The 26,581-nt window shown below is 44.9% G+C and overlaps 2 protein-coding genes across 4 annotated transcripts in view; both read left to right on the plus strand.

Annotated features, from left to right (window-relative positions):
* LOC118081124 (uncharacterized) overlaps positions 1 to 18,479 on the plus strand; it is a 66,694-nt gene extending 48,215 nt beyond the window's left edge. The window contains exons 1-4 of one of the 3 annotated variants that reach the window (XM_088663469.1): positions 3,988 to 4,129; positions 8,033 to 8,416; positions 10,151 to 10,277; positions 12,141 to 18,479. In XM_088663469.1, coding sequence (XP_088519595.1) covers positions 4,103 to 4,129; positions 8,033 to 8,416; positions 10,151 to 10,277; positions 12,141 to 14,731 — 3,129 coding nt within the window. In that variant the 5' untranslated portion in view covers positions 3,988 to 4,102 and the 3' untranslated portion in view covers positions 14,732 to 18,479. Of the gene's footprint in view, positions 1 to 3,987; positions 4,130 to 8,032; positions 8,417 to 10,150; positions 10,278 to 12,140 lie in introns of those variants that run through there. The other 2 variants (XM_088663470.1, XM_088663472.1) reach the window with 2 other exon arrangements.
* Positions 18,480 to 26,054: 7,575 nt separating this feature from the next.
* The window catches only part of LOC118081151 (uncharacterized), a 52,791-nt gene continuing 52,264 nt past the window's right edge, over positions 26,055 to 26,581 (plus strand). The window contains exon 1 of the mRNA XM_088663477.1: positions 26,055 to 26,181. The gene's annotated coding sequence lies outside the window, so the exon portion shown is untranslated. The remainder of the gene's footprint in view (positions 26,182 to 26,581) is intronic.

Genomic DNA, 26,581 nt, shown 5'->3' on the forward strand with positions numbered 1-26,581 from the left:
TCCATTGATTTCAGTGAGTTTGTTCTGAATATAACAACCCATTGCTTTGTAGACCTCAGATCTCCAGAGGGGGAAATAAGGGGATTTGTGTCGGGGATCAACTTCCAAACCCTGCTGCAAATGCAGCCTCCTCCTAGCTACACTTGCTCCAAGATAATTCAGTGGAGCCTATTCTCAGTTCATTGTCTTCTGGATCAGTGCCTTAATCTTTTGTAGATTCTGTATATCAGAGCATAGCCGTTGAGGTGTCTCCAGACGTTGTTGTCCAGTTCCCATCAGCTTCAGCCAGCAGGGCTGACAGTCAAGGATGATGGAAGCTGTAATCTGGACCTCACCACCTGGACTCTGCTGCCCTATATCCTTCCCATTGAAACAACTGTGAAAATAAATTTTGGACGCTATAGAGTTATCCTGGTCTGGTGCATACAATGTCTTTTGTAGCTGTGTGATTTGTGCTCCTGTTGTATTGTGATGGCCATTGCCTATCTATCTATATATATACTAGTGGATTTTAGCCCGTTTAAAAACGGGCGCTAGAGGAAGCGGCCTGCCGGGACTGGCTTGGCGGTGGCGGGTCTTCCCGCCACCACCAAGCCAGTTCGCAGCGGGGGCTTTTCGCCGTTTGCCTTCCCCTGAGGGGGAGGCAAACGGCGAAAAACCCCGCCGCGCCGCAATTCGGCTCCGGGACTGGCTTGGCGGTGGCGGGTCTTCCCGCCACCGCCAAGCCAGTCCGCAGCGGGGGGTTTTCGCCGTTTGCCTTCCCCTGGGGGAGGCAAACAGCGAAAAACCCCGCCGCGCCGCAATTCGGCTCCGGGACTGGCTTGGCGGTGGCGGGATGTTCCCGCCACCGCCAAGCCAGTCCGCAGCGGGGGCTTTTCGCCGTTTGCCTTCCCCTGGGGGAGGCAAACGGCGAAAAACCCCGCCGCGCCGCAATTCGGCTCCGGGACTGGCTTGGCGGTGGCGGGTCTTCCCGCCACCGCCAAGCCAGTCCGCAGCGGGGGCTTTTCGCCGTTTGCCTTCCCTCGAGGGGGAGGCAAACGGCGAAAAACCCCGCCGCGCCGCAATTCGGCTCCGGGACTGGCTTGGCGGTGGCGGGTCTTCCCGCCACCGCCAAGCCAGTCCGCAGCGGGGGCTTTTCGCCGTTTGCCTTCCCTCGAGGGGGAGGCAAACGGCGAAAAACCCCGCCGCGCCGCAATTCGGCTCCGGGACTGGCTTGGCGGTGGCGGGTCTTCCCGCCACCGCCAAGCCAGTCCGCAGCGGGGGGTTTTCGCCGTTTGCCTTCCCCTGGGGGAGGCAAACAGCGAAAAACCCCGCCGCGCCGCAATTCGGCTCCGGGACTGGCTTGGCGGTGGCGGGATGTTCCCGCCACCGCCAAGCCAGTCCGCAGCGGGGGCTTTTCGCCGTTTGCCTTCCCCTGGGGGAGGCAAACGGCGAAAAACCCCGCCGCGCCGCAATTCGGCTCCGGGACTGGCTTGGCGGCGGCGGGAAAAAGGGGAGGAATTCCTCCCCTTCTTCCCGCCGCTGCCAAGCCAAAGCGGGCCTCCCTCCGCGCCCGCTGCCGCTTCGGCTTCCTCGGGTTCCCCGAGGAAGCGCCGTCCCATGCCGGAGGTGTGCGGCAAGGCTGCCGGGGGGGGGGAGCGCTTCTCTCCCCCGCCGCCTCACCGCGCACCTCCAGCATGAGACTGGGCTTCGGAGCGGCGGTTGGCGGAGCGGCAGTTGGCTGTTCCCTGTGTCCCGAGAGCACGGGTCCAATCCCTGTGTCCCTGGTTGTCCCTCCGTCCAATCCCTGTGTCTCTGGGGGACATGCGCAGTACCCCAGGGACACACGGGACATCTGGACGCAGGGACAACATGGACATTATTATATAGGATGTAAAAATGGTGAAACTGTGGGCTCCACTTTTCTCGGTAACCGCTTGACCGATCCCCCTGAAATCCATGCCACTTCCCGAGTGTTCGCAGAACCTCGGATGCCTCACATCTCTTACCTGCACAGGTACAGACCTCCTTTTCCACGAACTAAAACAGCGCCCTCAAATGGTGCTATTCCCTCAGCTCCTCCTCCTACACCCCCTCCCTTCCTGTGAAATCTACACCACACCCACAAACCCCGCCTCCACCACGAGATCCACCACTCACATACATCCATGAAGGCCAAACCAACTGAAAACAGGCCTTTTCCAGCAACAAGACCCAACATTGCCAAGTGGAGGTAGGGGCCTGCCTGGGGGGGCGGGCGAATAGAGGGCAGGGATAGGTAATGGGTCAGAACAGGGTGGGGGGAGACACAGGGATGAAACCTGCCCTCTCCACAGTATCTCGCCTCGGCTCAGGGGGATCTGAAGGGGGGCTATTACCCTCCATCTCACAGACTAACGCACAGCAATGCGTGCAGGGCCAGTTAGTAAATAATAAAATTTATTGATTGATTGAACTGTGAAAATAAGTAATTTTTTTTGTTCCCCCAAATGGTGTGTGTGCTTTGGGGGGTTTTTTTGGGGGGGGGGAGTATGAAGGCCAAAGCTTCTCCAGAGTCCAGGGACAGTGAATGAAAAAGAAGGGTCAAGATCTGCCAAAAGCAAAACACAAACTCTTCATGTATGCCACAACGGTGGCAAGGATACCCATTAGCACAAGGCTGGAAAAGCGATAAAATACCAACTAAAGAAGAATGGCAAGGAAAACTTATGGAATATGCAGAAATGGCAAAGCTTACTGAAAGACTTTGCAACAAGGACAATAGAGATTTTAAGAATGACTGGGAACCATTTATGGCATATTTACAAAAAACAATGTAAAGAAATTGACTCACTAGCAGGTTTTGAATAAACACCTACAATTTACAAAAGGAATATAGATCTTACAAGAATGTTGTTAACATAAGAATGGAATAATATGAACTTATAATACGAGTAAAAATTAAGAGATATTAGAGTAAGTAGAAGAGGATATTGTTTAAAAACAAACCAGAGGGGGAAGCTGAGGGAGGTCCGGGGGGGGGGGAGGAGAAGATGGGGAAATGTAAATTATCTTATATTGAAATGAAAACCTAATAAAATTATATACAGCACATATAAAACAAGAATGAAAAAGCAGGGAAAGACAGACCCTTCATGTATCCCTATTTTCCTTGGGATGTCCCTATTTTCATTGGAGTGTATGGAGTTATCCGACCCACAGGCCCTCTGAAGGCAATCATGTATAGGGAAGTTTGTTTAATGCTTTATTATGATTTTATATATGTTGGAAGCTGTTCAGAGTGCTAATGCAACCTAATAAGATGTGTGGGGTATAAATAGTAAAATTATAATTATGGAACGGAATGACCTATTTTTATTGGAGAAATGTTGGAGGGTATGGAAAGATGTTGGAGGGTATGGAAAGATAACAGAGCCCGACCCTGGCATCTGTTGCTGGAGCTAAGTGAGCCCAGCCAGCAGAGCTGGGAACTGAACTGCCTCCTCCAACTAGGCATTCAGGGCGCAGGGTGACATCGTCCCAGCTTCCTAAAATTTCAGGAATTTTTAATGATGAGGTTTTAGAAACCAATGACTGCACACCTGATTACAAGGGGACATCATAAACTTTATTTCCACTTTATCTTACATGGGGCTCGAACTCACAACCCTGAGATTACCATAAGCATCTGACGGTCTACGACAGCTCAGCGATTTGTGTACACGGGAACACAGATGGTGGGGTGTGAACATCCCTACAGAAGGGTGGCAAAAGCTTGTTCCCTGCTGCTCCAGAGCTACCGTAGAAATGGACCAAATCTCAAAGGGTTAATCTATTTACCCTGACAGTGAAGAGCAGAACCTCCAGGATCAGAAGCAGCGGGCTGCAAATACGAGGGCAGGGGAAGCAGCAGGGCGGTTTCGCCACCTGCACGATGCATTCGCCTTGCAAGGGGGCGCATCCAGCACTGCAGCCTCCCATGGCCCAACCCACAGCCACCGAGCTCCGATGCTCAGAGAGGCAGGAAACGGGGCCAGCCAGGGGGACGCGAGAGCGGCTGCACTTTCCTGTCCCCGCGCCGAGGAGAGCGGAGGAGCAGCGGGCATTGTCCTGGCGAGTTTCCCCGGAGAGGAGCCGGATTCCGATGCAGGGACGGAGCGAGGAGTCAGAGGTGCAGGAAGGGGGGGGGTGCAGGAGGACGAAACAAGAGGGGAAGGAGCAGAACACGTGCGCCTCGCCTGGCAGGATCAGGTCCCAGGTCCAGCCGGAGGCTACAGGAAGGGGACAGGGCGCAGCTCGAGGGCAGGGCATCTGCCAGGAGGGCAGAGAGGGGCAAACATCTCTGGGTCAGGCTGGCACGGACCCTCCCTGAGACCCCGGGGAGCTGCTCCCTTCAGTCCTATAGACGATGCTGAGCTCAAGGGGCAGAATGAGGGGTCCAAGGCAGCTGCTGCTTCGCGATGGAGGCTGCATGTAGTCGCCCCCTGATCAGCGGCGTACCTGGGGCTTTTGCCGCCCCTCTGCCTGTCCCTTCATCAGGGAGCCCCGTCCTCTTCCACGGTCCTCCCTCCGCTCCGACTGTCCTTCCCTCTCGCCTGCTTCTGCCTCCCTGCGGTGGCTGCAAGGGCGATGAGTGGGTTCAGGGGGCGGAGAGGGAAGGCGAGGCAGGGGGGGGGAAGGAAGAGCAGTGCAGCAGGGAGGGAGGTGCCCCTCTCACTCTGCAGCCCCCTGGCACCCTTTGCAGGCCACTACTCCAGCCCCCCCTTTCCTCTGCCAGTGCCATTGATAAACCTATCACCCTCCTTCCTAAATCTCCTTTTAAAGCATCTTGTGGCAATGATGTCCATCAGATTCATTTAGCAAGTAAATGGCTTCTTTTGCCTGCCCCAAATCAAGGTACACTGTGCCTACACATGGAGGTTCTTTGGTCTGTCATGGCTAATAAAACAGCTAATAGATCTATTCCCTGGAGAACGCATCTGATCTTTCCCCAAGCTGTCAAAGCTAGTGACCTCTTGGGTCTGTGTGTAAATAAGTGAGAGAGGCTTAAGCCTGATTCTTTAAGGTTTTATCTTCCACCTTCCTCAGTAACACTGCTGAGTTTTCAGTTGAAGGCTGAGAGGTGAAGTGGGTGACAGTATTGAAAATGCAGAGGAAAGGAGGATTATTTGGAAGTGTCATATGGAAATAAATTAATGGTGATAAAAATGTTGATGACAGTATTATAAAAGACTAATGAAGGCAAAATTGAAATTAGTTATTAATGTTCAGATTATTACTCATTTCATTTCTATACTGCTTCATATTTTTAAGAGGTTCATCCCCTGAACTTCAATCTAGATGGGAAACTCTTGAAGACCATCTAACATCATGTCGGGCTAAGTATCCCATTGCCCAAATCGGAGGGGATTTTAATGTCCGAACTGCATCCAACTGGGATGCCTTGACCGAATCCAAATGGTGGGTGGGCTCAGGTCTTGATACCCTTGACTTGGAACCTATTATTGGGCAAATTTTAAAGATCCTAAAGTGAATGAGGCAGGTGTCCTCTTCTTCCAAATGGCCATCCATTTAAATTTATTCCCCTTGAATGGTAGATGCCTCCCAGATGTTCCTGGGGAATATACCCATCTAGGCACAAAATCAAACAGTGTATTAGACTATCTCCTGATCTCGAGGGACTTGTTGCCGAACATCATTTCCTTCAAGGTCGATAATGTGTTAAATAGTGACCACCTCCCCATAGTATCTGGCAGCGTACTGAGTACAATCACCAAGTTCGGATAGAATCTAATGCATTGGCTAGAGTGCGAGGAATAAGAAAAAAATCTCAAAGTAATTAGAGAGAAATCTCAATGCAGTTTGGGTCTGCGTGTAAATAAGTGAGAGAGGCTTAAGCCTGATTCTTTAAGGTTTTATCTTCCACCTTCCTCAGTAACACTGCTGAGTTTTCAGATGAAGGCTGAGAGTTGAAGTGGGTGACACTTTTGAAAATGCAGAGGGAAGGGGGATTCTTTGGAAGTGGCAACTGGAAATAAATTAATGGTGATAAAAATGTTGATGACAGTATTGTAAAAGACTAAGGAAGGCAAAATTGAAATTAGTTATTACTCTTTAGATTATTACTCATTTCTATACTGCTTCATATTTTTAGGGGGGGAAATCTCAAAGTAATTTGAGAGAAATCTCAATGCAGTTTGTGTCCATAGGATGTTGAGAACTTTAATTCTGTAGATCCAGAAGTTCTCTCCTCATGATAGTCTCAGATTTGATTGTTTTTTTTTTCCAATAGAGCAAGAGGAACAAAACATTAATGGGCTTAAATCTGCCTTCATTCTGGAGGCCACATTCCAGTGAGCTGTGTGGCCAATGCATGCACACACACAGAAAAGAGATGCAGACCAAAAAGTCACATGCACACACACCAAATATACTGCAAACGTTCACCCGGCATGCCATCTTGCATACATACATGTCTTGCAAACACACTCTCACGTATGCAGAGACACACACAATCAGCATGTTTTGTCCTTCCAACTCTAGTTCTGGGATGGGGGGGAAATAAGAGCACAAGAAGACTGCTCAATTAGCAATGAGATCTGTGAAAAAAGACCCTTCTGATTGTTCTTTAGAAATCCCTTTAAAGAGCAGGCAGAGGGATCATTTATCTCCAGATCAGGGCTTCTATCCCATCTCAGCACTGTGCTGATTCCTGCTGAGATTCTGGAGGGGGTGATGATGGCCATTTGAATTGAACACAGCTTATTATTGCTGCATATTGAATATATCCCTGTATTATACCTATACAAAGCTCAGAAGGGAACCAAGTAAAAAAGTTGACTTTTGAATCCCAAAGCCTGACTCATAGTCCCTTTCACCCTGCGTTATGCCAGAGGCCCCAATGAAGTAAAAGCTTTGAGAAAGAGACGATGCAGGATGCAGGAAGACAGAGCAGCCTTGCCAAAAGGAAAACATTCCTAGCAAAAGGATTCCCTTATCAGAAGGGAATGATGCGCTAAGCTGCCCCAGACAGGAACATGCCCAAGGGCACAAGGAGAAAGTCAGAGATAAGTAACTGACGGTATGCACAGATGATGTGGAGGAGGGGGCAAGGATGCACAGACCACCATAGTGCGTTTGTGTTTTAGGAAATCATAGTCAGAAAAGGGTATAAGAATTGAGTTTGGAAAATCATTCCTTTGTACTTGCTCTGTGAGTTGTTGCTTGACAAGTACCTTTATTTGCAAATAAAGCCTTTCTCCTTTAGAGAGAAACCCCGGAGTCTCCATTGACTGCTTCCTGTCATTTTCTTACTGGGTGCAACGCAGAACCCGGTTACAGCAATAAGGCTGCAATTCGAGTTTAAAAGATGCTCTTAAGGGCTCTTTAGGCATCTCTCCCTCTCTCTCTCTGGGACAGACAGAGAGGTTCATCACATGATTAGACCAGGAGATGGAAACCGCAGGTACCAGCAGGCCACATGAAGTGGGTTGCTTGATTTAGTTGGTCAATATTCCTTTTGTTTTTTTGTTTGTTTCTTATGCTGTGCAGACACCATACATTTAAAGCACGTGGCTTCCCCCAGAAAATCATGGGAACTGTAGTTTGTTGCTACAGTTCTCAGCACCCTTACGAACTTGGGTTTTTTGGGTGAAGTCATGTACTTTAAATGTTAGGTGGGTCTATTGCAGCCTTAACCCTATATAAAGATCTGTTGTTGCCTTTCCAACATGCCTTAAGTTGCAGCCAGGATCAACATTCCCTGGCCACTGAACATGCTTGGTCCTCTCACTGAGTTGTTTTTGGATTTCCCTATCACTGCTTTGGTCCTCCCACCCCCAAATATTATTTGTAGTTTTGTAAACCTTGGGGTTTCCCTGAGTCTTTGGATACCTTCCTCTAATCCATGGGTGGGGTGTTTGGGCAACATTGTCATTCACAGTCTGAACATCAGAAATGGAATGAGTAATAATATATTTCAAAATTGGGCTAATGGTTAAAAAATGTGATTTTGTTTTTATTCTAGAGTTTTATTCTACACTGGTATTTTACTTTGTGTTTATTTCTTTTCCAGCAGGGTGAGGTAAAAATGGAAGAGCAGGGACCGAGGAGACCCATTCAAAGGGAGAGCCTGGAGTGCAAAGGAAAAAGATCTCCTGTAGGCCAAGTTGGGACCTTCAGGGATCTTCTGCCTCAGGCAGATTTATGTCAAATTAAGCATGAGCCAGAGGAGGAGCCGCAGCAGCACTGGGATGCCCAGTGGCAGGATTTCCTGAAGACGATGCACTCCCCTCGTTCAAGCTGGGAAACTCCACAGGCTCCCAGTCCTCCCCACTCCGGGGATGGTGTCCTCCTGGCCCCCTTCAGGGGAGCTGCGGATGACAGCCGGTGGCCCAGCGAGAGAGCAGGGGGGACAGACCAGACCCTGCTCCCAGACCCTGAGCGGCTTCCAGGAAAGGTAAGTGCCCTCCTCTCACCTGGGTTTCCAGCACCTGGGGGTCACAGGTCCAGTGCCTCTAGACATGGAGGTTCTGTTTAGCTTTGGTGGTGAATATTCCTCCTCCCTGCACTTTCTCTCTAATCCACTTTAAAAAGGCTTATTAGACCACACCTTACACGGGTTGTGATAATATCTCCTGAAGTTCTTATTTTACCTAAACAGCTGCAGCGGACTCAGAATTTCATCAGAGCAGAAGCTGTGTCGGAAGAGGTGTCTTTCCACTAATGCCTGTTTCCCTCCTCTAAATTGCCTCCATTTCCGAAATGCTATTTGTTTCCCACTGAGCTTTAAATTGTGGCACGTCTTGCAGCCTCAACAGTCCCATGTGTAGTCGCGTAGAATAACACTGGCCTGCCTTGCAAGGTTGTTGAAATATCTATTAAGATAATTGCCAGGTTCAGATGATTAATCACACCCTGAAAAGCTGGGTTACAAATAGGCACGGTTTTTAATGCCTTGGTGCAGCAAAGTTACGCTGAAACCTATGTTGACCCAAGTTTACAATAAAAAACTGTAGTCATTACCACAGTCTCCTGGCCCCCACAAGCAGAATGCATCACTCCAGGAAGGACTCCCACCCAACCTTTAGTGATAGAGGGCAAAAGAGAAGGACTCTGCATGGGTAGTTGCACGATTTTAGCATCCGTGATCCTGCACTGGTAGCAAGGCTAACAAATAGGGGAACTGGGAATGTGCTAGTCCCATCTCCCCCTGCATCTGCCACCTGAGCCAATTGTCCCAGTTCACCTCATGATTGGGCCGGCTCTAATGATGAACTGTGATCTAACCAGGCAGTCTCTTATGAGCCAGAACTAAGTAACTTTCCATTTTGCCCAAACCAGAGAACTACAGCTGCTAGCTTTGGAACAAGCCAGGATATTAAGCTAACTTCAAACCATAGCTGCCAAGTTCTCCCTTTTTTAAAGGGAAATTCCCTTATGCTGAATAGGCTTCCTCGCGAGAAAAGGGAAAACTTGGCAGCTATGCTTCAAACTGTGTTTGGTCAAAACAGGAAAAAATGGTTGTGGTTTGACTGTTCCCTCTGAAAAGGGGCTGTGCACTCAGGTGAAAGGCTTCTTCAAATTCCTCCACATTGAGTCAAGATGCAATAATTCAGAATGGACCAACACATGTGAAGCATTCTGAATACTCTTTAACAGGGCAGTCCTGCGGAGGCCTCATCGAAAGCAAGCCACATTAAGTTCCGTGGGACTTACTTCCATGTTAGGTGTACAGCAGGGGTAGGCAACCTAAGGCCCATGGGCCAGATGCAGCCCAATCGCCTTCTCAATCCAGCCTGCGGACGGTCTGGGAATCAACATGTTTTTACATAAGTAGAATGTGTCCTTTTATTTACAAGCATCTCTGGGTTATTTGTGGGGCCTGCCTGGTGTTTTTACATGAGTAGAATGTGTGCTTTTATTTAAAATGCATCTATGGGTTATTTGTGGGGCATTGGAATTAGTTCCTCCCCACCCCCCACCCCAAATATACTCCGCCCCCCCACATGGTCTGAGGGATGGTGGGGACCTGCCCATGGCTTAAAAAGGTTGCTGACCCCGGATGTATAGGATAGTGGCCTACAGGTCTGTCCAAAAGCTCCTTAACATTATTAACCCACCCAGGGTCTAAGCTATTCAGCTTCTTGAGCTTTTCCTGATGTCCTAATCTGCATCCTGATCTCTGTTCCAGGAATTGTGGCCTATAGAAGATGTGGTTATTAAGTCCCCAAAGTCTGAGCAGGATCCCTTGGACACAAAGAATATCCATCTCTCTGCAAAGGTTGAGGGAGAGAGTGAAGAAGAAGCCAACTCTCTAGGTAAGCGGTGGGGTCTGGGTCCTTGGGTGCTTTTGCAATTTGCGCAGGGTCCAGCAGACACCATCTCCTCTCTCCTGCCTGAAATTCTCAGACAATGGGATTGCCAGAACCTCTGAGTCAGCCTTTTCTAGACATCGTTAGATTTCCAGCTCCTGTCACCCACAGCCAACATGCCCAATGGGATGACTGTGGAGGCCAATTCTGGATCCACATGTCCTTCCACATCTTACATGGAGGTACTGTGGTACAAACTTGGTACGAATTTCAAAATAAATACACAAAGCCTGCGGGATGTAATCCACTGGGAGCAGTCAAATACAACATTCCCTGTTTTCTTAGAGTGGACATTCAAGGGAATGTTTGGTCCAGCCAGTTGAAACTTCCTGTTCCTCCTGGCCTGGAGCATTCTTCCTTGCATGTGACTAGTGGGTGGACGTGACCTTTCCAGACCTGGTAAAAGGCGAAGGCATGCTGCCACTCCCCCTCTTTTCCATCTTCCTTTCGTCATGCGAACTTCCCGGACTCCTAACTGCAGTCACTAGGTCAACCCACATATGGGGTAAACCTGTTTGTCTATGATTGTAACTTTAAGCCCTAACCCTGCCTTCAGGGATCACATTGTGCTCTTCCTGATCATGAGTTTTTTATTGCCTATGAATCTGGTGTCTTTATCCTTTAAATGAGGGATTTAAAGGGGGGATTTTTTTTTACTAGGAACATATAATTCAATCTGAGGGAGATTGAATGGCATAATAGTAACAGGATCTAACAAGCCTGCAACCGGATTTCTGCTGTGTGTGAGAAGGGGAATGTAAACTGTGCTAAGTAAATGAACATGCTAGTGCAAGTTAGGAAGGATATCAATAAACAATATATCTTCTCCTGCCACCCTGAACATTCCCACAAAGCCAACAATGAGACTCACAGGTTTATAGGGGCACCAGATTTCCTGGTCAAAGAGTCCACTTTGTCAGACTGCAGCCAACAAAAGCTAAGACCATAATACATTTTTTAAATGAAGTTTTTAATCTGTGATATTTGATGTATTTTAATGTTTGGGGGAAGCCGCCCACAGTGGCAGGGGAAGCCCAGCCAGATGGGCGGGGTATAAATAAATTATTATTATTATTATTAAATTTATTATTATTTATCAGCCTTTAAGGGGTACGAAATATGAATCAACAGAAGCATAGTTAATCTATGGATTTCCATCCTACAGGAGACAGTGACGGCCACAACTTTGATAGCTTGAAAAAGAGGATTAGACTGATGTCTGTGCTCTGCCCCTCGCAGTCCTAGGCAATAATGCTTCTTAATGCTAGTTTCTGGAAAGCACAGGAGGGCAGAGAGGACTCTTGTGCTGAAATCCTGATTGCTGGTTTCCCAGAAGCATCTGGTTGGCCCCTGTGAGAACAAGCTGCTGGACTAGGTGGGCCTTTGCCTGATCCAGCAAGCTCTTCTTAGGTTCTAATATATTACAATATTTTTACAGTTACATGCAGCATAACAACAAATAAGTTTTACTTCTTACTAGTAGGAGAGACTGCTACTCGAGCCTGATATAATTTCCTCGCTTCAAACAGAAAAATACAGAGATGTGTCTAATAAGCCAATTCCACCATTGATGTCTATTATAAAATGCTGCTGCTTTATTAAGTGTGAAAGGAGTGATCATATATTGCTTTTGCCATTATTTCATCTGCTTTCCTAAAAATTTGGAACATAGAGAGGACAATGGAGAATGGAGATGGTGTTAAAATAAAAGAAGGTTCACATTGGGATTGACATGTGTTCAGTTTATTTCTTGACATTTTTGAAAGTCTAACAGCATTCTCTTCCTCCCCCCTCCCCCCTTCCAAACAGGCGATGAAGATGATAATCAGAATTCTATGGAGCCATGTGTGAATTCATTGGGAAGAACAAAGAAACAATTTGAATGCATGGAATGTGGGACGTGCTTTAGTCTCAGTGGAAAACTGAGGATACACCAACAAACACACACAGGGGAGAAGCCATTTGAATGTATTGACTGTGGAAAGAGCTTCAGTCAAAGTGGAAATCTTAGAAGACATCAACAAACTCACACGGGGGAGAAACCATTTAAATGTATTGAATGTGCAAAGAGCTTCAGTCAAAGTGGGGACCTTAGAAAACACCAACGAACTCACACGGGGGAGAAACCATTTAAATGTACTGAATGTGCAAAGAGCTTCAGTCAAAGTGGAGACCTTAGAAAACACCAACGAACTCACACGGGGGAGAAACCATTCAAATGTATTGAATGTGGAAAGAGCTTCAGTCGAAGTGAATCACTTAGAATACACCAACGAACTCACACAGGGGAGAAACCATTTAAATGCATTGAATGTGGAAAGAGCTTTGGTGAAAGTGGGACACTTAGAAGACATCAACGAACTCACACACGGGAGAAACCATTTAAATGTATTGAATGTGGAAAGAGCTTCAGTCATAGTGGAAATATTAGAAGACATCAACGAACTCACACAGGGGAGAAACCATTTGAATGTATTGAATGTGGGAAAAGCTTTAGTGTATATGGAAACTTTAAAAGTCATCAACAAACTCACACAGGGGAGAAACCATTTAATTGTATGGAGTGTGGAAAGAGTTTCAGTCAAAGTGGAAATCTTAGAGGACATCAACGAACTCACACGGGGGAGAAACCATTTAAATGTATTGAATATGGAAAGAGCTTCAGTCAAAGTGGAAATATTAGAAGACATCAACGAACTCACACAGGGGAGAAACCATTTGAATGTATTGAATGTGGAAAAAGCTTTAGTGTATATGGAAACTTTAAAAGTCATCAACAAACTCACACAGGGGAGAAACCATTTAATTGTATGGAGTGTGGAAAGAGTTTCAATCAAAGTGGAACACTTAGAATACATCAACGAACTCACACAGGGGAGAAACCATTTAAATGTACTGAATGTGCAAAGAGCTTCAGTCAAAGTGGAGACCTTAGAAAACACCAACGAACTCACACGGGGGAGAAACCATTCAAATGTATTGAATGTGGAAAGAGCTTCAGTCGAAGTGAATCACTTAGAATACACCAACGAACTCACACAGGGGAGAAACCATTTAAATGCATTGAATGTGGAAAGAGCTTTGGTGAAAGTGGGACACTTAGAAGACATCAACGAACTCACACACGGGAGAAACCATTTAAATGTATTGAATGTGGAAAGAGCTTCAGTCATAGTGGAAATATTAGAAGACATCAACGAACTCACACAGGGGAGAAACCATTTGAATGTATTGAATGTGGGAAAAGCTTTAGTGTATATGGAAACTTTAAAAGTCATCAACAAACTCACACAGGGGAGAAACCATTTAATTGTATGGAGTGTGGAAAGAGTTTCAGTCAAAGTGGACATCTTAGAAGACATCAACGAACTCACACGGGGGAGAAACCATTTAAATGTATTGAATATGGAAAGAGCTTCAGTCAAAGTGGAAATATTAGAAGACATCAACGAACTCACACAGGGGAGAAACCATTTGAATGTATTGAATGTGGAAAAAGCTTTAGTGTATATGGAAACTTTAAAAGTCATCAACAAACTCACACAGGGGAGAAACCATTTAATTGTATGGAGTGTGGAAAGAGTTTCAATCAAAGTGGAACACTTAGAATACATCAACGAACTCACACAGGGGAGAAACCATTTAAATGTATTGAATGTGGAAAGAGCTTCAGTCGAAGTGAATCACTTAGAATACACCAACGAACTCACACAGGGGAGAAACCATTTAAATGTATTGAATGTGGAAAGAGCTTCAGTCATAGTGGAAATATTAGAAGACATCAACGAACTCACACAGGGGAGAAACCATTTGAATGTATTGAATGTGGGAAAAGCTTTAGTGTATATGGAAACTTTAAAAGTCATCAACAAACTCACACAGGGGAGAAACCATTTAATTGTATGGAGTGTGGAAAGAGTTTCAGTCAAAGTGGACATCTTAGAAGACATCAACGAACTCACACGGGGGAGAAACCATTTAAATGTATTGAATATGGAAAGAGCTTCAGTCAAAGTGGAAATATTAGAAGACATCAACGAACTCACACAGGGGAGAAACCATTTGAATGTATTGAATGTGGAAAAAGCTTTAGTGTATATGGAAACTTTAAAAGTCATCAACAAACTCACACAGGGGAGAAACCATTTAATCGTATGGAGTGTGGAAAGAGTTTCAATCAAAGTGGAACACTTAGAATACATCAACGAACTCACACAGGGGAGAAACCATTTAAATGTATTGAATGTGGAAAGAGCTTCAGTCAAAGTGGAAATCTTAGAATACATCAACGAACTCACACAGGGGAGAAACCATTTAAATGTATTGAATGTGGAAAGAGCTTCAGTGAAAGTGGATCACTTAGAAGACATCAACGAATTCACACGGGAGAAACCATTTAAATGCATGGAATGTGGAAAGAGCTTCAGTCGAAATGGACATCTTAGGACACATCAGCTTACTCACACAGAGGAAAACTACAGATATATTGAATGTGGTAAGAGCTTCAGAGGAAGTGGAGAATTTAATATTCATAAGTGAATTCTCACATGGGAAAAATCATATGAGTGTACAGTGGTACCTCAAGTTAAGTACTTAATTGGTTCCGGAAGTACCTTCTTAACCTGAAACGTTCTTAACCTGAAGCTCACTTTCCCATTGAAAGTAATGGAAAAATGGATTGATCCGTTCTAGACAATGAAAAACACCCCCTAAAACAGCAATTTAACATGAATTTTATTGTCTAACGAGACCACTGATTCATAAAATGAAGGCAATAATCAATGTACTGTACTATAAAATAAATAAGACAGTACTGTAGATGAATTTTTTTAAAAAAAAAAATTCCTTACATGCACTGTCATTGTTTTAATGGGGTGCTTTTATCCATTTCTGCAGACATACAATCAACCAGTAGCTGAACTGGGTTCCACACGATCCCCAAAACAATGACAGAAGGCAAAGTCCCCCAGAAGTCCCCCCAGAAGTCCCCCAAACAAAGGAGCAAAGCAGAGACAAAAGCACAGAGCAGACTCACATAAACAAATCCCCAAATCCCTTGCAGAATCCCAAAAATTTTCCACTTCCCCCCCCTACAGGATAGGTGGACTCACCTGGCTAGATGCCACCCATCTTTCTACAACTGGGATGTGTGTACAAGGGTTCGTAAAGGGATTTTTGGCCCAGGCTCATCTTTGTTTTTTAACAGCTTCACTGTTCTTGGTCTTCATTAGGTACATGTTTGGGGCTGGGATGCGACCTGCTGGGCATCCTGAGGATGTCGGGACCTGGCTCCGGGCATTCGCTGAGGCCTCCAAGAGCTCCCGCTGCCGGAGCCCAGTCGCGGAGCCTCCACAGGCCCCATGGATGTCTGGGCTTGGCTCTGAGCAGCAGCTAGGCCTCCAAGAGCTCAGAACACTCACTTCAGGGTTAAAAACATTCGTAACCCGAAAAAACGTAACCCGAGTCGTTCGTAACCAGAGGTACCACTGTAAGGAGTTTTCCACTCAATGTTCTCAGAGTTCCTGGGAAGTGCTCTGGCCCCTTTGGAGGACTCTGTACAGTGGTACCTCGACTTACGAAGGCGATCTGTTCCGCGGCGCTCTTTGTAAGTCGATACCTTCGGTTGTCAAAGCACCCATTTTGCGCATGCGTGGACCGCAGGTGCAGAACGCGCACGCAGCGAAAAGACTTCCGGGTTTGCTGACTTTGTAAGTAGAAACCTTCGGAAGTCGAGGCATTCGGATGTCGAGGTACCACTGTATTCTCATTTGATGTGTAATATTAGAACACTGTCTGATTATTGCAGTAACTGTACTGTCTCTGGTTTCACTCCCTGATACCACCACTGTTTTCTGTTGTACTTTTTCTGCTCATAACTATTATTGATTGGTCTCCTTCTGTGGAATTGATTGGCTTGTAAATTTCAGTTGATTTAAGCAGTAATTATATGAGATTACCTTTTCCATACTGCATTTACCCAGCAGATTGGATCAAGATGGTCATGAGATGTTTGTATAAACCAGCCATACCAGGCTTCATCAACCTCTGCCCTCCAGATGTTTTGAGACTATAATTCCCATCATCCTTGACCTCTGGTCCTGCTAGCTAGGGATCATGGGAGTTGTAGGCCAAAAAAACATCTGGAGGGCAGAGGTGGAAGAAGCCTGAGCCATACTAACCCAACCTTTAATAATTCTGTGATCTGAATGCAGGGGAAGCTGAACACTAATACTGCATTAGAATGGCCATATCTTCCTAATCATCCAAGCTTCATGCCGTAGATCTCTTTGCTCCAGACTAGAGGGGAAACTAGAAAAGATTCTGTGACTGTAATTTGTTCCGAGACAAATGTAAAGGGCTGGCATGTATCTACCAACGAGTTTAGAGAAAAATGGAGAAATCTATGTGATACTTACCTTCCTTTCCCCATTCAATTGGCATGTGTCCAATCTTCCAGTGTTGTGTTTAAAAATATATGGTGACAGGTGGAGCAACAACACACCCCTTTCCAAATCTATCACGGTCTGTAACATTACAGAAACATGCCCTTCGAAGTATTCTGGGTACTGCACAGTTATAATTCCCAGCAATCCTTAACAAAAAAATTCGTCCCGCGAGTCGCTTCATATAGTGAAAATTTGTCTTGCGAAGCAGTCCCATAGGAATGCATTGAAGTGCGGTTTCCCATAGGGTGCCTCGCAAAACGATTCCCCCCGTCTTGCGATGCATCACCGGAACGAAAAAAATTGTCTTGCGAAGCGCGGCCATAGGAAACTTCGTCTTGCGAGTCTCCATTAAAATTGCAGAACGCTTTCGTTTTGCGAGTTTTTCGTTTTGTGAGGCATTCGTCTAGCGGGGTATCACTATTGCCAAAATGTTGTTCTTGTTTCAAGTACAGTGGTACCTCGGTTTATGAACACAATTGGTTCCAGACGTCTGTTCATAAACTGAAGCGTTCATAAACTGAAGTGAACTTTCCCATTGAAAGTAATGGAAGGTGGATTAATCTGTTCCAGACGGTCCGCGGAGTACTTAAACTGAAGCGTTCATAAACTGAAGCGAACTTTCCCATTGAAAGTAATGGAAAGTGGATTAATCCGTTCCAGACGGGTCCGCGGAGCACTCAACCTGAAGCGTACATAACCCGAAGCATGGGTGTAATTGGTTCCGGAAGTCTGTTCATAAACTGAAGCGTTCATAAACTGAAGCGAATTTTCCCATTGAAAGTAATGGGAAGTGAAATAATCTGTTCCAAATGGGTCCGTGGCGTTCTAAACCAAAAATTCGTAAACCAAGGTGTTCGTAAACCGAGGTTCCACTGTATTACCTATTGTTGATTATTTAGGTTGTTTTAAGGAATGGCAAAGGGTGTTATCAAATTTTATATGGCAGGGGGGGGAAAACCTTCAAAATATAACTTTGAAATGCAGTTGGGAGGGACATGAGCAAGTGAACAATGTTAGAACCTATGACTGATAAATATGATTCATTTTCTTTTTTGTATTTGTTTTTATATGTTTTTTATGTTTGTATTTTTGTATTTTATATGCTTCCCCCCCTTTTTCTGTTTTATAAAATCAATAAATATATCTGGGGGGGGGGAGAGAGTTCAAGGATACTGACAAGCTGGAACGTGTCCAGAGGAGGGCAACCAAAATGGTCAAAGGCCTGGAAACAATGCCTTAGGAAGAACGACTTAGGGAGCTGGGTATGTTTAGCCTGGAGAAGAGAAGGTTAAGGAGTGATATGATATGATAGCCATGTTCAAATATATAAAAGGATGTCATATAGAAGAGGGTGAAAGGTTGTTTTCTGCTGCTCCAGAGAAGCGGACACGGAGCAATGGATTCAAGCTACAAGAAAGAAGATTCCACCTAAACATTAGGAACAACTTCCTGACAGTAAGAGCAGTTCCACAGTGGAATTTGCTGCCAAGGAGTGTGGTTGAGTCTCCTTCTTTGGAGGTCTTTAAGCAGAGGCTTGACAGCCATCTGTCAGGAATGCTTTGATGGTGTTTCCTGCTTGGCAGGGGGTTGGACTGGATGGCCCTTGTAGTCTCTTCCAACTCTATGATTCTTGTTCAAAATGGGTTTTTGCTTGTAATGGGTTCATGAAACTTTAATAAAGCACAGATCCCTTTCACTTTCATTCTCACGTATTCCACTATTGTTTTGTTGGCGCCGCCCCCCCACCCCCACCCCGGTCGTTTTGTTTCTTGCAGAGCCCCATGACTTTTGGGGAACTTTGTTTGTTGCACAAGAACTCCAAAGCAGCTTTAATTATGCAACCTGAATCCCACCCCGAGACAGGGATGCTTTCGAAATGCCCTTCATCAGATGCATGAAGCATTAAAGTAATCTTGCAGTAATATTTATCTCTCTATACACACACACATATGTATATATCTTAATGGGTGGGAAGAAAAAAGATGTCAGTCAGACAGACAATGAAATGCAAGGAATGCAGAAAGGCAGGTTTCTTAAGTTCTTCCAGCTCATTTCCATTTCTGTTATTGTTTTGCAGCATATTTAGTTAATTTAAAAGCACAAAACAACCACAAATAATCTTGAGGCAGGATACACATTTATTCCAATTCAGTCTTTGATTACTGACATTTATAGCGTCCAAACCTAGCAGACTGCCTCTCTCCGCTTCCCTACAAGCCCATCAGTAAGATTTTCTGTAGAGTAGGTATGTCCAAAGTCCATTTCGGGGGCCTAATCCGGCCTACCGGTTGGTTTAATCCGCCCCTGCAGCACTTTATTTCCTGGAGTAAAATCCTAAAAAGAACCTCGACAACTTCAATACTAAGAAAAGCCCAACAACTTTGGGGTAAAATCATAATAAAAACCTCAACAACCTCAATCCAATAAAAGGTTGGCCCTCACAGCCCTTCACATCATCAAATCTGTCCCTCTTTGAAAAAGTTTGGAGACCACTGCTGCAGCGACACTGGGGGCTGTTCCATGACAGCTGACACTTGCAGACAATGCAGAAGGAAGACACCTTGGTGCCCCCAGAAGATTCCAGTTGTTGGTTGTAGTTGCATCTATACAAAGTGGTTGTAAACTTCATGTTGATTGACAAACTCAGCTCCCTGACCCCAAGAAAAGGCTCGTCCAGGGAGGCAGGTGAGCATTACAGCTAAACCCCATGTTACGCTCTCCAGTAGCTATTCACTCAGACAGTCCAATACAATACAAGCAGCACGCAAGGGCACAAGATTCAATCAAGTTTCAATCCAGTATTATTAGTACAAAAACAATAAGAGAACCATATACAAGTGCTGACACAGAAGTCAAAATCAAACGTCAAGCAGATAACATATATACAAATAAATACCGAAAGGCAAACCAGTCTTTATGGTCTTTGAGGCTATATAACGGTCAGCAAAGTGGCAGCAGGTCAAACGAAGTGTCAATGATAGACAGGCTGCCGGCGTTTTTCGCCTGTTTCGCCCATATGACGGGCTTCTTCAGTAGTTTCTCCTTCTGTTTTCAGTTATGTATTCACTGGTGGTATAAACCAGGTCTTATTAATATTCGAACTAAATCACTAATAAACATCTAAACAAACAAATATCAACGGCAGTACTTACAATTCGTATGAAACCACTTATCTTGGCTTAGGTCACAATGCTCAAATTCTTTTTCAAAAGGTTCTCTCATGCGGCTTTGATACATTTACATATTTGCTGGTGATATAAATCAAATTCTAATTATTATTTAGACTAATACAATAGTGCAATTTCTAAAATACATGAACATATAAAGAAATACTTACATACTTATATTCAGAGTTTTATTAGTTTGAGCATGTATTGACTAAGCAAAAATCCTGTGTTTGGAGCACACTTATATACAAAAGGTTGGTTCACAGGTGATAGTAATTAGGGATGAAAATTAGGGGGGGCAGAAGAATGTGAGCACTGATAACACTTACAGTATCTCTATAATTTCTGTATGTTATGCTGCTGGTGTGTTAGTTTAAATGAATACAGAAAGGTCAAGATCTGAGTTTAAACCGTCCGGTTGTAATGTCTTAAACATAAAAATCAATTTAGTTTCTTGTTGTCTCAATATTTTTGTGATGTCCTGCTTGTGGTATTTCTTGGGTGTATACTGCCAAATGCCAAAAAACATTAAATCGGAGTCACTATGCTTCATTTGTAGAAAATGAGGTGTAAGAGGGGCTTCCATCACTTTATTGCGGATGCGTGATCTGTGTTCTTCTATACGTACCTTTAGTGCCCGTGTAGTGCTTCCTACATACAATTTGTTGCAAGGGCACCGTATACAATAAACTACATTCTTAGAGTTGCATGTGGTCATAGATTTGATTTTAAAAGTGAACTGCATGTGTTCACTTTTTATTTCTTTTACTTGTAAATTGTAGGGGCACATATTGCATGAGCCGCATCTATAGTGGCCTTTAGTGACAGTGGATGGTGGTTCCAAACAATCAGCCTTGACCAATTGATTACGCAAAGTTCCTTTCTTCCTCAACCCTAAATGGTGAGATGCCCTTGCTGGTTGAAGGCCCACTTCCTGTTTCCTGGAGCTCCATCCTCCTTTCTCATGCAAGATGGAGTCATGAAGCAGCTGAAGGCTGAGCACACTTAAGGGCAACGCAGAGGGGGGTGGATCCTGCTTAACCTTTTCCCGTCTGGATCAAAATCCACACACAAAAAGGGGCAGTTTGGGGGCACAATCAGTTTCATGGAGCTGCGTTGTTGTTTTTAATAAAAAGACTTTATTTAAATTTATTACTTGTTGATACAATCACATGTTATTCTCATTAAAAAGAAGATACAACTATAAAAGAAGATACAACTCATTTTACAGGTCTTCTTCATTTCCCCCCTCCCCCCACTTCCCCATCCCCTCCCTATGTGACTTCTCAGCCGATGCTGAGTTTCTCCCTTCTTGAACTTTATACAACCTCTACGTGCTTCTTCTCCAATCTTACTTCTAAGTATAATTTATTATTTACATTGCTTAATTCTTAGATATAGTTCAAACTACTATTCCAATTTGTAATTATCATCTTTGCATAATATCCATTTCTTAAACCTTCATAGAACCTTTATATATCTAATATGAGTTTAGGTTTTTCCAACATCTCTTTTATGTATTCTCTGAATGATTTCCATTTTTTTTCTGACTCTTCAACTTTAACTCCCTTAATTTGTTCATATTTTCTTGCCAAATTATAATAGTTATATAGTTTTTGTTGCCATTCTTCTCTATGTGGGGTGGTTGCGGACTTCCATTTCATTGCAAACAAAACTCTCGCAGCTGCAACTGCATAACTTACACAACATCTGTCTTGGGGCTTAATATCTTCAGGCATCATTCCTAGTAGAAAAAGTTCCGGGGATTTCTTAAACGAATATTTCAACATTTTCTTTAGTTCCTTATAAATTGTTTCCCAAAACATCTTGGTTTTAATGCAGTTCCACCACATGTGTATGAAAGTACCAGCTTCCTTATTACATTTCCAACAAATATTATTTATGCCTGGATACATTTTTGCCAATTTAGCAGGTGTTAAATACCATCTGTTTTGCATTTTTAATAAATTTTCCTTTAAATCATAATTTGGCGTAAATTTAGAATCCCTCTTCCATAATTTCTCCCATTTTTGAATGCCAATTGGTTTACCTAAATCCTGACTCCACCTAATCATGGAGTCTTTTGTTAATTCTTCTGTTTTCCATTTTAATAGAATTTGATAGAGATTCCTTATATAATTATTTTTATTTTCCAATAATATTTCCTCCAATTTTGATGCTTTCTTTTCGAATCCAATTTTTTTGTCAAACTGGATGACTTCTCTAAATCAGGGACATTTCTGTAAAATAGTGACACTTGGATGGTCTCTCCTTCCTTTTTCCTTTGCTGCCTCTGGTCTCCTGCCTCTGCAAGGCTGGATGCGCCCCCTTGCAAGGTGAGGTGAAGCTGAATGCATTGTGCAGGTGGCGAGACCTGGCTTAAGAGCAGTACATGTGAAAAGGATCTAGGAGTCTTGGTAGACCACAAACTTGACATGAGTCAACAGTGTGATGCAGCAGCTAAAAAAGCCAATGCAATTCTAGGCTGCATCAATAGGAGTATAGCATCTAGACCAGGGAAGTAATAGTACCACTGTATTCTGCTCTGGTCAGACCTCACCTGGAGTACTGTGTCCAGTTCTGGGCACCACAGTTCAAGAATAATAATAATAATAATAATTTATTATTTATACCCCACCCATCTGGCCAGGTTTCCCCAGCCACTCTGGGCGGCTTCCAACAAAATATTAAAATACAGAAATCCATCAAACATTAAAAGCTTCCCTAAACAGGGCTGCCTTAAGATGCCTTCTAAAGGTCTGTAATTGTTATTCTCTTTGACCTCTGGTGGGAGGGCATTCCACAGGGTGGGCGCCACTACCGAGAAGCCCTCTGATTGGTTCCCTGTAACTTGGCTTCTCGTAGCGAGGGAACCGCCAGAAGGCCCTCGGCGCTAGATCTCAGTGTCCGGGCAGAACGATGGGGGAGGAGACGCTCCTTCAGGTATACTGGAGGATAGGGACAAGCTGGAACGTGTCCAGAGAAGGTCAACCAAAATGGTAAAAGGCCTGGAAACGATGCCTTATGAGGAACGGCTTAGGGAGCTGGTTATGTTTAGCCTGGAGAAGAGAAGGTTAAGGGGTGATATGATAGCCATGTTCAGATATATAAAAGGATGTCATATAGAGGAGGAAGAAAGGTTGTTTACTGCTGCTCCAGAGAAGCGGGCACGGAGCAATCGATTCAAACTACAGGAAAGAAGCTGCAGAGAAGTTGCTGAATTACAACTTATCACCAAGCTCAAAACCATGGAGGGACCTGGTTTGAACAGAGACATAGGATTTTTATCTCATTATACATGATAAAGCGATCTTCAGCCATCTCAACCCTTGCTTTTTCATGCAAAACCATTTGCAGTCGTTTTCAATCGTCTATAGCTATCAGTCAGTCAATCACCCACTTCCACCACCCTTCTGAGTGATACCCCCTCCCCACCCCTCCCCTCCTCACCCCTTCTCCACATAAGTGCCTGGGGGCTCCTATTTCAGTGTATCTGAAGAAGTGTGCATGCACACGAAAGCTCATACCAAAATAAAAACTTTATTTTAAGGTCTTTAAGGTGCTACTGAAGGAATTTTTTTTATTTTACAGGAAAGAAGATTCCACCTAAGCATTAGGAAGAACTTCCTGACAGTAAGAGCTGTTCGACAGTGGAATTTGCTGCCAAGGAGTGTGGTGGAGTCTCATTCTTTGGAGGTCTTTAAGCAGTGGCTTGACAGCCATCTGTCAGGAATGCTTTGTTGGTGTTTCCTGCTTGGCAGGGGGTTGGACTGGATGCTCCTTGTGGTCTCTTCCAACTCTATGATTCTATTATATGATTCTATGAAAACAGGGCCGGACCCTGGCATCTGTTGCTGGAGCTAAGTGATTGCATGAACTGGAAACTGACTTTCCCCTCCAACTACGCATTCAAGCTGAAGGGTAGCATCGTCCCAGCTTCCTGAAATTTCAGGAATTTTGAATGATGAGGTTTTAGAAACCAGTGACTGCACCCCAGATCACAAGGAGACTTATTAGTGCAACATGAACTTTATTTCTACTTTATCTTACATGGGGCTCGAACCGACAATGCTGAGATTACCATAAGCATCTCACTGCTTGAGAGAAGAAGCAGTTAAAAACTGCCCGGTGCCGGGGGAAAGAAGCTTTTTATTTAAATACTTCCAAGGATTGAACTAATATTCTCCCCCAGAGGCAGGGTAAAAGGGGAGAACTGTTTAAGCTGATAAAAATCCCTGCAAACTGAGTTAATTGAAGTCGGAAAAGCCTCTTCCTCTCCTGGAATCAGCGACCCGGACAGAACAGTGAGCCTATTGTGATGTCATAAAGGAAAGGAATGTATTGACTCTCAGTGACTTTTTTGTTGACAACAGGAGGGTGAGCTGAGGCAAATTTGATAAATTTGACAGCTTAATACAGAGAACTGTTGCAGCTTTTCTGAAACCAATATATAAAAGCTAATGTAACAAGATTTGGAGAGGATATATTGCAGCCAGTTTGGAGTATATGGAGGAGTAGCAATTTGTAACCAATTCCTGTTCTTCAAGCGCTACTCTGTCCTTGAAAAGCATTGAAAATGTCAACAAAAGACTATGCACCTGGATTCCAAGAGAAAGTTTTGAAACTCTTGTGGGAAATTAAAATTGGAATGTACAAGACTGAACAGCAAATGGAGGAAATGAACCAAGTTCTACAGAAAGAGGACATAAGTAAGGAAACAGTGGAAGAAGACAATAAGGTAACTGAATTGAAATATAACATCACAGAACAGGAGGAAGTATTTCAGGAAGAACAAGAGGAAAAAGATCACCAAGCCTGGTTTTGGAACACCCCCTTTTTTGGGGGGGGAGATTTGTTTGAGGAACAGAAAACCCACAAGGAAAACAATGTGCAAACCAGAAGGGAGCATTTGGGGGGGCAGAGACGTTTGGGTTGTAAAACATTGTAGGAAGGGAGTGGGATGAAGGAAGAATGGATATTTTGTTTATTAGGATGGATAAAAAGGACTGAAAACTGGACTGCTGACTTTGGAGCTTGCTGGACTGGAAGGGAATAGCCGTGATCAGGGGAGGAGGAGGTAAAACAGAGGATAAAAGATATAAATTAAAATTGGGAAAGCAAAAAGGGTTTAAAATGTATGGATGTTCTTGGAAGAAAATTTAGGCAAGGGAAGAAAATAAATGTTAATTATGCTAGAAATAAGATATAGTAAGTAAATGAGACTACTAGAAATATAATTTTGTAAGATGAATTGTTAAATGGGGACGGTTGGGTGGTTCTCCTCCTCTTGTCGGTCGCCTGCCTGCTGGGAGCTCTTGGTGGCAGGGGGGTTTCTGGGACGGGGGAGACGGGGAGGGGGGAAGGATTCAACTGGAAAAAGAACCACCCCCTTCCGTCCTTTTCCCCCTAGGGACTATTCGTAGCAGGGGAGTTATGGGGGACGGGGGGGCGGAAGGGGTGGGAAATGATAATAAGGGATAAATTAACAAAAAAATATGGATAATATGCTAATATAAGGTTGAAAAGTTTGGAAATAGAATGGGGAAAATAATACGAAAAGTTCCAAATAAGACTTTAAAATGAAAATCAGAAAGGGGGGAGGTAGGGGAAGTCCACAAAACAATGTTCATGAAAAATGAATAGTTGTATAATTTTTAGTGTTATGTCTATTTGATGTATGTGTTTTTTGTATTGTATATGTAGTGTTTTAGTTGTTGTTAAGCATAAAATTAATAAAAATCATTTTTTAAAAAAAGCATCTCAAGCTCTACAACAGCTCAGCGATTTGTGTACAGGGGACACAGCTGGTGGCGTGTGAACATCCCTACAGAAGGGTGCAAAAAAGCTTGTTCCCTGCTGCTCCAGAGCTAGGAATGGACCATATCTCATAGGGTTAATCTCTTTGCCCTGACAGTGAAGAGCAGAACCTCCAGGATCAGAAGCAGCGGGCTGCAAATACCAGGGCAAGGGAAGCAGCAGGGCGGTCTCGCAGCCTGCACGATGCATTCGCCTTGCAAGGGGGCGCATCTAGCCTTGCAGCCTTCCATGGCCCAACCCACAGCCAGCGAGCTCCGATGCTCAGAGAGGCAGGAAACAGGGCCAGCCAGGGGGACTCGAGAGCGGCTGCACTTTCCCGTCCCCCCGCCGAGGAGAGCGGAGGAGCAGCGGGCATTGTCCTGGCGAGTTTCCCCGGAGAAGAGCCGGATTCCGGTGCAGGGACGGAGCGAGGAGTCAGAGGTGCAGGAGGCGGGGCGGGGGGGGGGGCAGGAGGACGAAACAAGATGGGGAGGTTGGGAGCACGTGCCCCTCGCCTGGCAGGATCAGGCCCCAGGTCCAGCCGGAGGCTGCAAGGCGCCCCCCCAAACGGGCAGGAAGGGGAAGGGGCCCGGGCACAGCTCAGGGGCAGGGCACGTGCAGGAGGGCAGAGGGGCAAACATCTCTTCAGGACCCTGCCTGAATCCTTGGGGAGCTGCTCCCTTCAGTCCTATAAACGATGCTGAACTCAAGGGGCACAATGAGGGGTCCAAGGCAGCTGCTTCTTCGCGATGGAGGCTGCATGTAGTCGCCCCCTGATCAGCGGCGTACCTGGGGCTTTTGCCGCCCCTCTCCCTGTCCCTCATCAGGGAGCCCCGTCCTC

The sequence above is a fragment of the Zootoca vivipara genome, chromosome 2 (assembly GCF_965207765.1).
Source record: "Zootoca vivipara chromosome 2, rZooViv2.hap1.1, whole genome shotgun sequence".
Lineage (NCBI taxonomy): Eukaryota > Metazoa > Chordata > Lepidosauria > Squamata > Lacertidae > Zootoca > Zootoca vivipara.